The sequence below is a fragment of the Salmo salar genome, chromosome 20 (genome assembly GCF_965601325.2).
Source record: "Salmo salar chromosome 20, fSalSal1, whole genome shotgun sequence".
Classification (NCBI taxonomy): domain Eukaryota; kingdom Metazoa; phylum Chordata; class Actinopteri; order Salmoniformes; family Salmonidae; genus Salmo; species Salmo salar.
Window position 1 is genome coordinate 1,384,380 of NC_138310.1, and position 15,149 is coordinate 1,399,528.

The 15,149-nt window shown below is 42.6% G+C and overlaps 1 protein-coding gene across 2 annotated transcripts in view; it reads left to right on the plus strand.

Annotated features, from left to right (window-relative positions):
- Positions 1 to 985: 985 nt before the first annotated feature.
- Positions 986 to 15,149, plus strand: part of atg16l1 (autophagy related 16 like 1) — a 64,193-nt gene continuing 50,029 nt past the window's right edge. For both annotated transcript variants that reach the window (XM_014159976.3, XM_014159977.3), the window contains exons 1-4: positions 986 to 1,295; positions 5,433 to 5,544; positions 5,668 to 5,761; positions 6,133 to 6,238. In XM_014159976.3, the coding sequence (XP_014015451.1) occupies positions 5,439 to 5,544; positions 5,668 to 5,761; positions 6,133 to 6,238 (306 nt within the window). In that variant the 5' untranslated portion in view covers positions 986 to 1,295; positions 5,433 to 5,438. The remainder of the gene's footprint in view (positions 1,296 to 5,432; positions 5,545 to 5,667; positions 5,762 to 6,132; positions 6,239 to 15,149) is intronic.

Here is a 15,149-nt window from a genome sequence, read left to right on the forward strand (position 1 = left end):
CTGATATGTCCATGGTGGTGGATAGGCCTTCATTGCAGGCTGCAGGCAGTGGTGGATTTTAGGTAGAGGCAACATGGGCAGCCGCCCAGGGCGGCAACTTGCCGGGGGTGGCACGGGGCGCCCGCACAAAACATTTCGGAATGGTGACATTTGCGTGATTGGTTTTCTATCGCTCTTTTGCACGTCACGTCAATGATATCATGTCACCATGTGGGACTGTGGGTCAATTAACCTTGTCAGAGTGGGTGCCCTGATTCTATTTTGTGAGCTAGACAGGCTACTGCCTGGGAAGGTCTCCCACTCAGAAGTACAAGAGGTCTCCCCACTGGAAGAGGTCTCCCCACTGGAAGCCCGAGGTAGGGGGAGCGGGGGAATCTATCAAATAGCGCACCTCTAACTTTGTACAGTACTAATGCAATTAGTAAAATCAGTCACACTACGAAATGCTACCAAATAAACCACAATTCATTCATAGTTTCACAGACATATTGTTGTATTTTTTTCTGGTTTGTGCGGAATCGTTAGGAAAAATATAAAACCAGTCAAGGTGAATTGGTTTAGTCTTGACTCTTGGTTGACAGTGTTGGGGGATGGGTAATGTATTGATGCTCGAGTACCAAATCAACACAAATTTGTTTCTATTTGTCTTTGTTACTTATTTTTTATATTTATGAGTCTTATTTTTGCATATGTTTTTATATTTATATAGTTTTAAATGTTAAGATTATTTATTTGGGGGGGGGGGGGAGTTATATGGAATATTGTCACAAGCCGTACCACCCTCTCAGGCCCTACAGCCCGAGAAGGGAGATATGGAGATTTGAAAGAAGGAAGAATTGGGAGTTTTGTTTTGGTCAATTTACAATTTTTATTTGGGTGGATTAAGTTCGTTTCTCTATCACGTATGGATTCGATTTTTTCCCCTTTCTTTTTTTAAACCCGTCCAGTTGGTGGCGCCAATACATATTTTTGTGATGTAGTACGTCATAAAACCCACAGAAGAAGAAGTAGTACCTACACCTGGTTTATCTGTGACTAAAATGTGCAATCCGAGATGATTTTCTGCTTATTTTATAAATAGTTTTGGCTCTCGTCTCGGCTGATGAATGTCGACTGTCTTAATTCGCTACCGTTTGCTAGCTGGCTGTTAGGTATCACAAGCTAGCTATGTCGTTTAAATAGGAAAACTTTTTTCAAAACATCAACTAACGCCAATTTAGCACAAGTAAGCAGCTGAAAACTACTAAATGTCATGATCTGAGTGGATGTGGAACTACCTACGCTAGCTAGCGAACGTAAGTTAACATTTTCCATTCCTCTTGATGCTATCTATCACGCTAGCTAATGACTGCGTGTTTGAAAACATAGCTACATAGCTTGCAAGCTAGCTATCGTTAGCAGATAGACTGCTAGCTAGCTTGTCGTGCTATAGACGAAACGTACAACTTTTGTAAAATTAAAACTATACATATGTATCGTTAGCTAGCAAACATTAGCTACATAAACTAACGTTACATATATTTAACTAGCTGGCTAATAGCTAGTTAATGTAGGAGGCATTTGTGGCGTAATTTTAGCTAGTTAACGTTAGCTTGCTAACAATATCCTAGCTAGACCAGAGCGGGCTACCATAATCTTCAAAGTTGACAGGTTAATTAGCTGTTTATGATTGTGCATGACTGCGCAAGCAAGTACTAATCGGAAGGCTATGCCTTTCACCAACACCACATGACGATGTTACTGCTCTGGCAAATGATTTAGCAAGCCGAGCTCCCTGCCATCCAGGACCTCTAATTTACCAGGCTGTGTTAGAGGAAGGCCCAACATTTTTTTTCCAGACTCAAGTCACCCAAGCCATAGACTGTTCTCTCTGCTACCTCATGGCAATTGGAACCAACAGTACCCTAACAGCTTCTACCCCAAAGCCTTGCGACTGCTAAACAAGACTGCTAAATAGCGAATCAAATGGCTACCCGGACTGCCTGCATTTACCCATTTTTTTTGCACTATTTTACCTACTCTGCACACACACTGGACTCTACCCACACACTCGCACATACTGACACCCAACCACACACACTACATGAGCCCACATACATGCATACTGATGCCTCACACTTTCACACACGCTGCTGCTACTGTCTTATCTATGCTGTTGCTTAGTCACTTTACCCCTACCTAAACTCAGCAAAAAAAGAAACGTCCTCTCACTGTCAACTGTTTATTTTCAGCAAACTTAACACATACAAATATTTGCATGAACATATGATACAACAACTGAGACATAAACTGAACAAGTTCAATAGATATGTGACTAACAGAAATTGAATAATGTGTCCCTGAACAAAGGGGGGGGGGGGTCAAAAGTAAGTCAGTATCTGGTGTGGCCACCAGCTGCATTAAGTACTGCAGTGCATCTCCTCTTGATGGACTGCACCACATTTGCCAGTTCTTGCTGTGAGATGTTACCCCACTCTTCCACCAAGGCACCTGCAAGTTCATGGACATTCCTGGGGGGAATGGCTCTCGCCCTCCGATCTGACAGGTCCCAGACGTGCTCAAGGGGATTGAGATCCGGGCTCTTCGATGGCCATGGCAGAACACTGACATTCCTGTCTTGCAGGAAGTCATGCACAGAACGAGCAGTATGGCTGGTGGCATTGTCATGCTGGAGGGTCATGTCAGGATGAGCCTGCAGGAAGAGGGTACCACATGAGGGAGGAGGATGTCTTCCCTGTAACGCACAGCGTTGAGACTGAGCTTGTTGTCATTGCAGGCAGTCTGATGATGCTATGACACACCACCCCAGACCATGACGGACCCGCCACCTCCAAATCGATCCCGCTCCAGAGTACAGACCTCGGTGTAACGCTCATTCCTTCGACGATAAACGTGAATCCAACCATCACCCCTGCTGAGACAAAACCGTGACTCGTCAGTGAAGAGCACTTTTTGCCAGTCCTGTCTGGTCCAGCGACTTTGTACCGATCCTTTGCAGGTGTTGTTACTAGAGGTTGACCGATTATGATTTTTCAACACCGATACCGATTTTGTTGGAGGACCAAAAAAAAGCAGATACAGATTAATCAGCCAATATCTTTTTATATATATGCAATGATGACAATTACAACAATACTGAATGAACAATGAACACTTATTCTAACTTAATATAATACATGAATAAAAATCAATTTAGTCTCAAATAAATAATGAAACATGTAAAATGTGGTTTAAATAATACAAAAACACGGTGTTGGAGGAGAAAATAAAAGTGCAATATGTGCCATGTAAAAAGCGAACTATAAGTTCCTTGCTCAGAACATGAGAACATATGAAAGCTGGTGGTTCCTTTTAACGTGAGTCTTCAATAGAAAGAAAAAATGTATGAAATTGTATGAAATGTATGCATTCACTACTGTAAGTCGCTCTGGATAAGAGCGTCTGCTAAAATGACAAAAAAAAAAAAAAAGTAAAATGTAAATATTCCCAGTTAAGAAGTTTTAGGTTGTAGTTATTATAGGACTGTTTCTCTCTCTACCATTTGTATTTCATATACTTTTGACTATTGGATGTTTAAAGGCACTTCAGTATTGCCAGCCTAATCCTGGGAGTTGATAGGCTTGAAGTCATAAACAGCACTGTGCTTCAAGCATAGCTAAGTGCTGCTGGCAAATGCAGTAAAGTGCTGTTTGAATGAATACTTACCAGCCTGCTGCTGCCAATTTATTTTATTTTATTTTATTTTTTTAACTGTTGGACAAGGACCCGTAAGTTACCATTTCTATGTTAGTCTACACCCGTTGTTTACGAAGCATGTGACAACTGTGTTTTTCTATCGTGCCTTCCAACCAAAGCAGTTTGGTTATGAGAGATACAGGCTTTGAATTCAACCTTTGACCGTGGTAATATAGCTAGCTATAGCAAATATGATCTACTCTATTGTCAAGATGGTCAAGTGACCGCTCTAACATTAGAAATGCATGTCCTCAAAGATGGGAGGCGAGATCAGGTGGGACCTTTCTAGACATTGAGAGGGCAGATGCAGTTGAAGTCGGAAGTTTACATGCATCTTGGCCAATTACATTTATACTCAGTTTTTCACAATTCCTGACATTTAATCCTAGTAAAAATTCCCTTTCTTAGGTCAGTTAGGATCACCCCTTTAAGAATGTGAAATGTCCAAATAATAGTAGAGATTTCTGCTTTTATTTATTTTATCACATTCCCAGTGGAAGTTTGGAAGTATGCTTGGTCATTGTCCATTTGGAAGACCCATTTACAACCAACCTTTAACTTCCTGACTGATGTCTTGATGTTGCTTCAATATATCTACATAATTTTCCTGCCTCATGATGCCATCTATTTTGTGAAGTGCACCAGTCCCTCCTGCAGCAAAGCACCCCCACAACATGATGCTGCTACCCCTGTGCTTCACGGTTGGGATGGGGTTCTTTGGCTTGCAAGCCTCCCCCTTTTACCTCCAAACATATCGATGGTCATTATGGCCAAACGGTTCTATTTTTGTTTCATCCGACCAGAGGACATTTCTCCAAAAAGTACGATCTTTGTCCCCATGTGCAGTTGCAAACCGTAGTCTGGCTTTTTAATGGTGGTTTTGGGGCAGTGGCTTCTTCCTTGCTGAGCGGCCTTTCAGGTTATGTCGATATAGGACTCGTTTTACTGTGGATATAGATGCTTTTGTACCTGTTTCCTCCATCTTCACAAGGTCATTTTGCTGTTCTGGGATTGATTTGCACTTTTCACACAAGTACGTTCATCTCTAGGAGACAAAGCATCTCCTTCCTGAGCGGTATGACTGCTGCGTGGTCCCATGGTGTTTGTAGGTTGTAGTTATGCTTTAGTTGTTTGCCAACCGCCGTATTAAGTCCAAAATAAGCCTGAAGGAGGAGAGATGACGAGAAACGAAATCGGTTTACTGTTTTATCTGTGGATTAATTGTCGGAATTGAGGACCTTGTGCATTTCAGGTAAAATAACAACCCAATGTTTATATCCCAGGACAAATTAGCTAGCAACAGCAAGCTAGTTAACTAAATTGCCATAAATATTTAATGCTTTTTGACCTGTCCCCAAATTAATATAATTCAGTTTGTTTTGATATTTCAACATGCATGTCCTGATCGTGTCTGGTGTGGGGGTATGAAATCAAAATGCGTGTGAGTGGTTTGGTTAGCATGTATGGCATTTTGAAAGATTTCAGAATCAAATGGAACATGAATTTATTCAATCAAGGATGAAGCAGCTGTACTTGCCTTGCCCATTTATTCTTATTAGACTTAGCTTCACTTGATATATTATTACTTAATATTGGAAGCCGTGGTGTGCTTAGATGCTTTTGCCAGTAATTTCTCTTGAAATGGGTTCACGAGACAGAGTGTGACGATGTATTAACTTCTTGGTGTGTGTGTGCAGGTGGTGATGGCAGAACGTCGTGTGGAGTGCTCATGGAAGAGGCACGTCGGAGAGCAGCTGAAGCAGAGGGACCGTGTGCAGAGGCAGGCCTTCGAGGAGATCATCCACCAATGTTAGAGCCACATACCATGTCTCAGTGCTCAAGATGCTATTGATTGACTGGTTTTTAGTTCTGCTGCCTGTGCAGTTATCCCAGAAAGTGTGTTTTTAAAGTACCTTTTTGTGTTTGTCTCAGATAACCGTCTCTTGGAGAAGTCCGATCTACAGGCTGTTCTTTCAGAGAGATACCAGTCGGACAAATATGACTTTCAGAACAGACATGATGGCAGGTAGGCCTCACCAGGATTTGACCTTTGAACTTGTTTGTGTGTGTTGCGAAGTCAAGCTACTACCATATTGCTTATACCTATCCACTCCCGTCCTTTCAGATCTACTCGAGTGCCTAGGGGATAAAGGTTAATTTAGAAGTGGGCATTGGTGTTATATGAACCGTTGTTTGCATTGGAGGGGATGGTGGTCCAGAAATTCCTTGCTTGTGAGAAAGTCTAAATGGGATCCTTGGGACGTTCAAATCTTAGTCGCCTCATTGACACGGTTAGGTAAGGGTTATGGTTGGTTTAGGGTAGGGATTTCCCAAGGTTCCCGGATAGCACTAACCTTGCTTGTGACCTTATCTAACCATTTGTGTTTGGTTCCTCAGCCCGGGGGCGGACTCGAGTCGCAGCGACAACCTACAGCAGGAGATGGCCCAGATGCGAATCAGGCACCAGGAGGAGCTGACAGAGCTTCATAAGAAACGGGGCGAGGTTAGCGTGTTTATTGTTCCTGCCCGTCCAACGTCCAGCCCAAATCTTCCTCTGGAGAACTACACTGTTGGCTTTCGCGCCGACCCTAAACTGGCACAGTTGACTCAGCTTATTGAGGTTCTGGGGAGCAGCTAATTAGTAGAATTGGGTGTGCTAGATTAGGGTTGGGGCGAAATCTGGAGGGTAGATCTCCAGAATGAGGGTTGGTTACCCCTTGGCTGTGTCTGAAAATGTTACTAGATGCCAAATCCTTGCTTCCTCATTTCCTCTCAAAACCAACTGGCCTTGTTTTGAGGCAAAAATAGAACCGGTTTAAATTAACAAACCACTTCATACACAGAGCAAAAATATAAACTCAATAATCAACAATTTCAAAGATTTTACTTAGTTAAAGTTCATTATGGAATTCAGTCAATTGAATTAAATTCATTAGGCCCTAATCTATGGATTTCACATGACTGGGAATACAGATTGTTTAAGAAAATAGAAAACCACTATCTGGAGTGACCACAATTTGCTTCATGCAGCGTGACACATCTTCTTCGCATAGAGTTGATCAGGCTGTTGATTGTGGAATGTTGTACCACTCCTCTTCAAAGGCTGTGCGAAGTTTCAGGGTATTGGCAGGATCTGGAACACGCTGGTGTACATGTTGCTCCAGATCATCCCAAACATGCTCTGTGGGTGACATCAGGTGAGTATGCAGGCCATGGAAGAACTCAGACATTTTCAGCTTCCAGGAATTGTGTAGAGATCGTTGCGACGTGGGTCTGTGCATTATCGTGCTGAAACATGGTGATGGTGGCGGATGAATGGCACGACAATGGGCCTCAGATCTTGTCACGAGATCGCTGCATTCAAATTGCCATCGATAAAATGCAATTGTGTTCGTTGTTCGTAGCTAATGCCTGCAAATACCATAACCCCACCGCCACCATGGGGTACTCGCTGACGTCAGCAAACCGCTTGCCCACACGATGCCGTACTTCCTGTCTGCCACCTGGCTGGTACAGTTAAAACCGGGATTCATCTTTGAAGAGCACACTTTGCCAGCGACGGTGAGCATTTGCACACTGATGTTGGTTACGACACCGACCTGCAGACAGGTCCAGACCCTGGTGAGGACGACGATCACTCAGATCTTCCCTGAGACGGTTTCTGACAGTTTGTGCAGAAATTCTTTGTTTGTGCCAGATGTGGAGGTCCTGGGCAGGCATGGTTACACGTGATCTGCGGTTGTGAGGCCAGTTGGACATACTGCCAAATTCACATTTTTATATATTTTTTGGGACATGAAAAGAAATACAAATTGAACAGATACATCTCTTATATATACTTGTTGAAACACCTTAACGACAAAAGCAACATACATATAATATATAAATGTACATACATTACCAGTCAAAAGTTTGGACACCTACTCATTCAAGGGGTTATCTTTTTTAAACTATTTTGTAGAATAATAGTGAAGATTATAACTATGACATAACACATGTAATCAGTGTTAAACAAATCTAAATATAATTGATATTCAGAGTAGCCACCCTTTGCCTTTATGACTTTGCACACTCTTGGCATTTTCTCAACCAGCTTCATCTGGCTGCTTTTCCAACAGTCTTGAAGGAGTTTGCTCATTTTATTTTACCTTCACTTAACTAGGCAAGTCCGCTAAGAACATTCTTATTTACAAAGACTGCCCATAGGCACTTGCTGCCCTGTGGGACTCCCAATCACGTCTAGATGTGAAACATCCTGCATATATGCTGAGCACTTGTTGGCTGCTTTTCCTTCACTCTGCGGTCCAACTTATCCCAAACCATCTCAATTGGGTTGAGGTCAGGGGATTGTGAAGGCCAGGTCATCTGATGCAGCACTCCATCACTCTCCTTGGTCAAATAGCCCTTACACAGCCTGGAGGTGTGTTGGGTCATTGTCCTGTTGGAAAACTAATGATAGTCCCACTAAGCCCAAACCAGATGGGAGGGGGTATCGCTGCAGAATGCTGTGGTAGCCATGCTGGTTAAGTTTGCCTTGAATTCTAAATAAATCACTGACCGTGTCAGTAGCAAAGCACCCCATCACCATCACATCACCTCCATGCTTCACGGTGGGAACTACACATGCAGAGATCATCTGTTCGCCTACTCTGCGTCTCAAAGACACGGCGGTTGGAACCAAAAATCTAACATTTGGATTCATCAGATCAAAGGACAGATTCCCACCGGTCCAATTTCCTTTGCTCGTGTTTTTTTTAAACATACCAAACCTCTCTCTCGCCACAAAACAAACCTGGTCGAGTTTGGAGGATAAAAAGAGGTCTCTGTTACAAATAGGGCTTAGAAGAGAAGGGGCAGAAAGTCTAAAATGTTGACACAATTGTCTCCAGATCTTAAAAGTAGAGAGGACAATGGGGTTTCCAGTATAATTTCAAGGAAACAAGGACAGTGGGGCACAAGTAAGGGCAGAAAGGGAGGATAATTGGCAGGAGTGTGCTTCTAGTGAGCGCCAGTTGGTACTTGGAGCATTACACCAGACAATAATTTTGTGTATTGGCTGCCCAAAAGTAAAGCAGTAAATTATTTGAAGTATTGCTCTATGTATCCTAGGTGATTTGCCTGACCAGATAAAATGACAACCTATCCATCTTGGTATAAAATAATTTTGGCAGAATGATTGGAAGACATTGAAAAAGGTATAGAAACCTAGGTAAAATGCTAATTTTAACAGATTGCCTCTCTCCTTAGCTGGCAGAATCCAGAGTCTGCTTTAACTTGTGTGACTGGACTTGCAAAGTCCGTTTTATGGAGGATAGCCAGAGAATGTGTTGTATTCACACCTAAATAGGAAAAACCAGAGGGCGACAAAGGCAGTGCTCCAGGGGGAATTTGCTTGGCAGCGGGGTGGATCGAAAACGTTCATTTTGTAACCAGAGTGATCCAAGTGTGTTTAATATATGCTGTATGTTATTGACAGAGTTCACAGGGTTAGTGATTTATAATGGTAGATTATCTGCATACAGTGACACTTTTTTTCTTCATTAGCTTGGTGGATTCCAGTGAATGATGAGGATTTTAAGGCCAAGGAAAGCGGTTCTATCGCAAGTGCAAACAGGAGCGGGGACATAAGGCACCCTTGACAGGTCCCTCTGGAGAGGGAATTATTTTCAATGTTGAGTCAGTGTGTACGCTAGCCGTAGGAGTAGAATAGAGCAGATGTATCTATGAGATGAAATTGGACCCCAAATCTTCCCGAAATCTTAAATTAATAATCCCACTCCACCCGGTTGAAAGCCTTCTCCGCATCAAGAGAAACAATGATTTTGGGGTATGGGGAGAGAGTATAATGTTCAAAAGACGGTGTACATTGGAAAACAGTTGTGGGCCTTTGATGAAACCCGTTTGATCATCACATATGAATGACATCCTGAAGGCAGGGTTCCAACCGGCATGCTAGAACCTTAGCTAATAGTTTAACATCCGCAATCAAATGTGAAATGAGCCGATATCCACCACATTCCACTAGATCTTTACCTTGAGTATTAGTGAGATAGAGGCTTGAATTGGCATCGGAGGGGAGAGAGAGCCCTGTGCTATTGAGTGGGTGAACATATCTAATAGTAATGGGGCAAGTTGATCGGATAATAAAAAAATAAAAAAAAATGGAAGGGCAAGCCATCAGGGCCTGCGGCCTTGCCACTTTGCGTTAACTTTAGACCCTTTTATCTCATCTAGATGCCGAGGGTTATCCAGAACTTTACTGATGTCCATAACTTAGATATCAATGGATGGAATATCTAAAAAGTTGTCCATAGCTGTATTATCTGATGGTGGTTCGGATTTGTGGATGTTGGAATAAAATGACAGAAGTTATATTAATGAGGGATCACTTGTAATATTATAGGAAGAGTCATATACCTGAGAAATAAGATGAGATTTTAAGCGTTTTAAGTTGGTGTGCCAAAAGGCGGCTGGCCTTGTCACCATATTCGAAGTACGTCCCCTTTGTTTGTTGCAACAGAAACTCTGCTTTCAGTGGAAAGCAGGTTAAATTGAGTTTGAAGTGTTAGCCTCTCTGCGTATAATTCAGGGAATGGTGAAGTTGTATATTGGAGGTCTATTGCCAGGATTGAGTCCAGTAGTTCTTGAAGTTTCTGTTCTTTGTTTCACCATAATGAGTATTGTAAGAAATTCTTTCCCCGTAATACACCTTTGGAACTCTCCCAAAGAAGAGAGGGAGAGGTGTCGTCATGAATACACCTGTTGGTTGAAATAAAGTCACAGAATTCTTGGTTAGACAATATGGTCCTGTTATCTACAATTTTCTTGTGTTCGGAGTAAGAGTTTAGGCATAATGTGGGGGGAATGGTCTGAAATTACTATAGTTGAATATTCTGTAGTCTTAACTGAGGGGAGAAAGGTTCTATCTAAAAAGTAGTCTGTGCACGAGTAGGCTTGATCAACATGAAAAAGTAGAAGTACAATGTGACCGGGTGGTGAAAGCACCATGGATCAACACAACCCATTTGTGTCATGAATGTAGAAAGAGCTTTTGCCTTCCCGGAGGTCCCAGCCAACGATGAGGCGGTGGGTGTTAAGATTAGGGAGAGGCTAAAATATGTCATAAATCTAGTAAAAGGGATCATCACCAACTAAGGCCAACGTAAATCATGGTAGTTCAGAATCTCCATGAAAAAAAATGTAAAAATCAAGCAGACCCCAAATTTAAAAATGTGCATTTGGAAAGTATTCAGATCCCTTTTTCCAAATTTTGTTACAGCCTTATTCTAGAATGGATTAAATTGTTTTTTTCCCCCTCATCAATCTACACACACTACCCCATAATGACAAGGTAAAAACAGATTTTTAGACCTGAAATATCACATTTTACATAAATATTCAGACTCGGTACTTTGTTGAATCACCTTTGGCAGTGATTACACCCTTGAGTCCTGGGTATGACGCTACAGTCTTGTCACACCTGTATTTTGGGAGTTTCTCCCACTGTTATCTGCAGATCCTCAAGCTCTGTCAGGTTGGATGTGGAGCATCACTGCACATCTATTTTCAGGTCTCTTCAGAGATGTTCGATCGGGTTCATGTCCGAGCTCTGGCTGGGCCACTCAAGGACTTAGAGACTTGTCCCGAAGCCACTCCTGCGTTGTCATGGCTGTGTGCTTAGGGTCGTTGTCCTGTTGGAAGGTGAACCTTCGCCTCAGTCTAAGGTTCTGAGCACTCTGGAGCAGGTTTTCATCAAGGATCTCTCTGTACTTTGCTCAGTTCATCTTTTCCTTGACCCTGACTGGTCTCCCAGTCCCTGCGGCTGAAAAACATCTTCACAGCATGTTGATCCCACCGCCATGCTTCACTGTGCCAGGTTTCCTCCAGACGTGACGCTTGGCATTCAGGCCAAAGAGTTACATTTTTGTTTCATCAGACCAGAAAATCTTTCATGGTCTGAGAGTCTTTAGGTGCCTTTTGGCAAACTCCAAGTGGGCTGTCAAGTGTCTTTTACTGAGGAGCGGCTTTCGTCTGGTCACTCTACCATAAAGGCCTGATTTGGTGGAGTTGTGTATTTATCTTCAAATATATTCATACAACGCAGAGGACTATAATTCAAGCGTACTAACGATCAATGGAAATAGTGGTTTGTCTGTAATAGGGGATTAATGATCAATGGGTCAGAGACATGGGAGGAATTTCAGTCCTGGAGTCATAGCTACATGGCAAGCTCTCATTGGTCCAAATTGTTTATGAACCTGAAATAGGATACTTGTTATTTGGCCTTTGGCCCAGTTTTATTGCAAGGAATTCTAATTGGTCAATCACAGGCTAGGGCTGGGTTATAAAACTACATCCTGTCCCTTTGTTCTGTGGAGAGAAGCACAGGGGAGAATGAACATCTACCTCCCCGCATGATTTGTTGTCTTTGAATAAACCCATTTTCCTCCCTCTGATTTGCTTTGGGGTCTGTGTTATTGAAGAGTAACATCAACTGCTAAGAGTGCTTCAGAGATGGTTGTTCTTCTGGAAGGTTTTCCCATCTCCACAGAGGCATTCTGGAGCTCTGTCGGAGTGACTATCGGATTCTTGGTCACCTCCCTGACCAAGGCGCTTCTACACCGATTGCTCAGTTTGGCCGGGCAGCCAGCTCTAGGAAGAGTCTTGGTGGTTCCAACTTCTTCCATTTAAGAATGGAGGCCACTGTGTTCTTTGGGACCTTCAATGCTGCAGACATGTTTTTTATATTTTGGTACCCTTTCCCAGATCTGTGCCTCGACACAATCCTGTCTCGGAGCTTTACGGCTTGGTTTTTGCTCTGACATGCACTATCAACCCTGGGACCTTTATATAGACAGGTGTGTGCCTTACCAAATCATGTCCAATCAATTGAATTTACCACAGGTGGACTCCAATCAAGATGTTGAAACATCTCAAGGATGATCAATGGAAACAGGATGCACCGGAGCTAAATTGAGTCTCATAGGAAAGGGTCTGAATACTTATGTAAGGTATTTCTGTTTATTTTTACTAAATTAGCTGACATTTCTAAATTTGTTTTTGCTTTGCAATTGTGGGGTATTGTGTGTAGATTGCTGAGGACTTTTTTTTATTTAATCCGTTTTAGAGTAATGCTGTAACGTAGCAATGTAGAAGAAGTCAAGGCATCTGAATACTTTCCTAAAGGACCATTATCATGCACATGTCTTGAAACGGGGGCAGCAGGGAAAAATGCATGTCATCTAGGTGCTTGCAGTGAATGGAGGACGCTTTTCCCGTGGTTAATTTTCATGCCAGCCAGGTAGGCTATACTCCTGTTGTAAAGATTAACAATGTGCTTTAATATTAGGAAAGTCGAGAAATAAATAGTAGGGCTAGCCTATAGAAAGCTGATGGGATCCTCTTTTTAGTAGAGGCCATCACTCCTTTTTTCTCGCGCTATTGCATAGCCTATAGAAATGTGGTGCAGAATGAGCTCATAGGCTCTCATGAAGTGTTTGATTTTCGAACACATTTGTATTGATGTCAGTGATTGGAGGGAAAATAAAGTGCAGAGTACCAGGCAGTTAGCAAGTTTGGTAGGCTACTAATCACCATCAGCTTGGAGAAGCGTAATTACCATGATTAAACGTTCACATGGAATTTGACTGCCTTCGTGACTCGTGACCTCTAGTGTGGTGGTAATATGGTTGCCGCAGCAGCCAGTGTGTGGTATTCAATGTATGCCTACATTCCATGAGGCTTTTGGAAAAAAACATGCTGGGCTTGACATTAACCTGTTTATGCACTCGTCCTTCAGACAAGGTGACTTTCAGACAGGGTTGTGGGTTCGATTCCCACGGGGGGCCAGCACAGGAAAAAAAAAAAAAATGTATGAAATGTATGCATTCACTACTGTAAGTCGCTCTGGATAAGAGCGTCTGCTAAATGACTAAAATGTAAAATGTTGTTCCCGTAACATTATTACAGAGAATAAGACTTAATCTTATGCTACCCTCTGCCTATTGGCTACTTAGCTTATTCAAGCCTGTCTCAAAATACATCACTCATGACTCGCTTTTCAAAGATGTTTAGAAATGTACGCATTTTGTGCTGTTGTAGGAAGCATCCACTCCCCTATTGTTGACTACAAATTATCGTTAACTGGGCTAATAACTTGCAAAGGATATTAACAAAATGTTCACACGTGGCTACATGCAGCTCTCGCTTTGATCTCAAAACAAGCGCATCTGCTCACGACCACTCATGCTGTAAACACACTCCACCATGAAAAAAATCTACGACACTTATTTTAACAGCCAAAATATTTTTTGCCCCCCGCAATAAAAAAAAAAAAAAACTGATGGCCATGCTTTTTTTTTTTTTTAAACAAATGTATTAGATGTAATGTGGTATATTGTGACCTAACATGCTGACCAGATCGAACGCGTCACGTGTGCGAGAATAAATGTTTACATGTTATTCAATCATTGCACCCACACTGCTCGCGAGCGTCTGTGTAGCCAGGCGCTAAAATAGAACTTGGTTCTATTTGTGACTCAACGCGATGCAAGTCCTGCCTCTCCCATCTCATTTGGTTTTTAGGAGCATATACCTACGTGGGTGATTGAAAGAAGAACTGAGGTACAGAATCCAGTCGGTTGTGATAACGCACCTTAAAGTTGGTTGCCAACCGCCATATAAAGTCTGAAGAAGCCTGAAGGAGGAGAGATGACTTGAAATGAATTCGGTTTACCGTTTTTAAACTGTATAAATTGTCAGCGTAGAGGATTTTGCATTTCAGGTAAACTAACAACCAATGTTTATATCCCAGGACAAATTAGCTAGCAACAGCAAGCTAGCTAGCTAAATTGCCATAAATGTTTAATGCTTTTTGACCTTTCCCCAAATTAATATAATTGGTTCAGACTTTTTGATATTTCAACCTGTGTCCTGATCGCGTGTGGGTGGGCCAGACTGTGCGATGCATGCGGTCTGGTCAGCATGTAAGTCTTTTAACCAAAATATCAGCTTTACAGGGACTATGGTGGTCTGTAATACAGACTCGGTCCGGGAGAGTTTGAAAATGTGGGTGAAGACACTTGCCAGATGGTCTGCGCATGCTTTGAGTACACGTCCCGGTAATCCGTCTGGCCCCCAGGCTTTGAATGTTGACCTGGTTAAAGGTCTTGCTCACATTGGCTATGGAGAGTGATCACAGTCGTCCGGAAAAGCTGGTGCTCTCATGCATGCTTCAGTGTTGCTTGCCTCGACGCGAGCATAAAAGGCTTTTTGCTCGTCTGGTAGGCTCGTGTCACTGGGCAGCTCGCGGCTGGCTTTCCCTTTTGTAGTCAGTAACATTTTCCAAGCCCTCCCACATCACACGAGTGTCAGAGCTGGTGTAGTAGGATGCAGTCTTAGTCCTATATTGACCC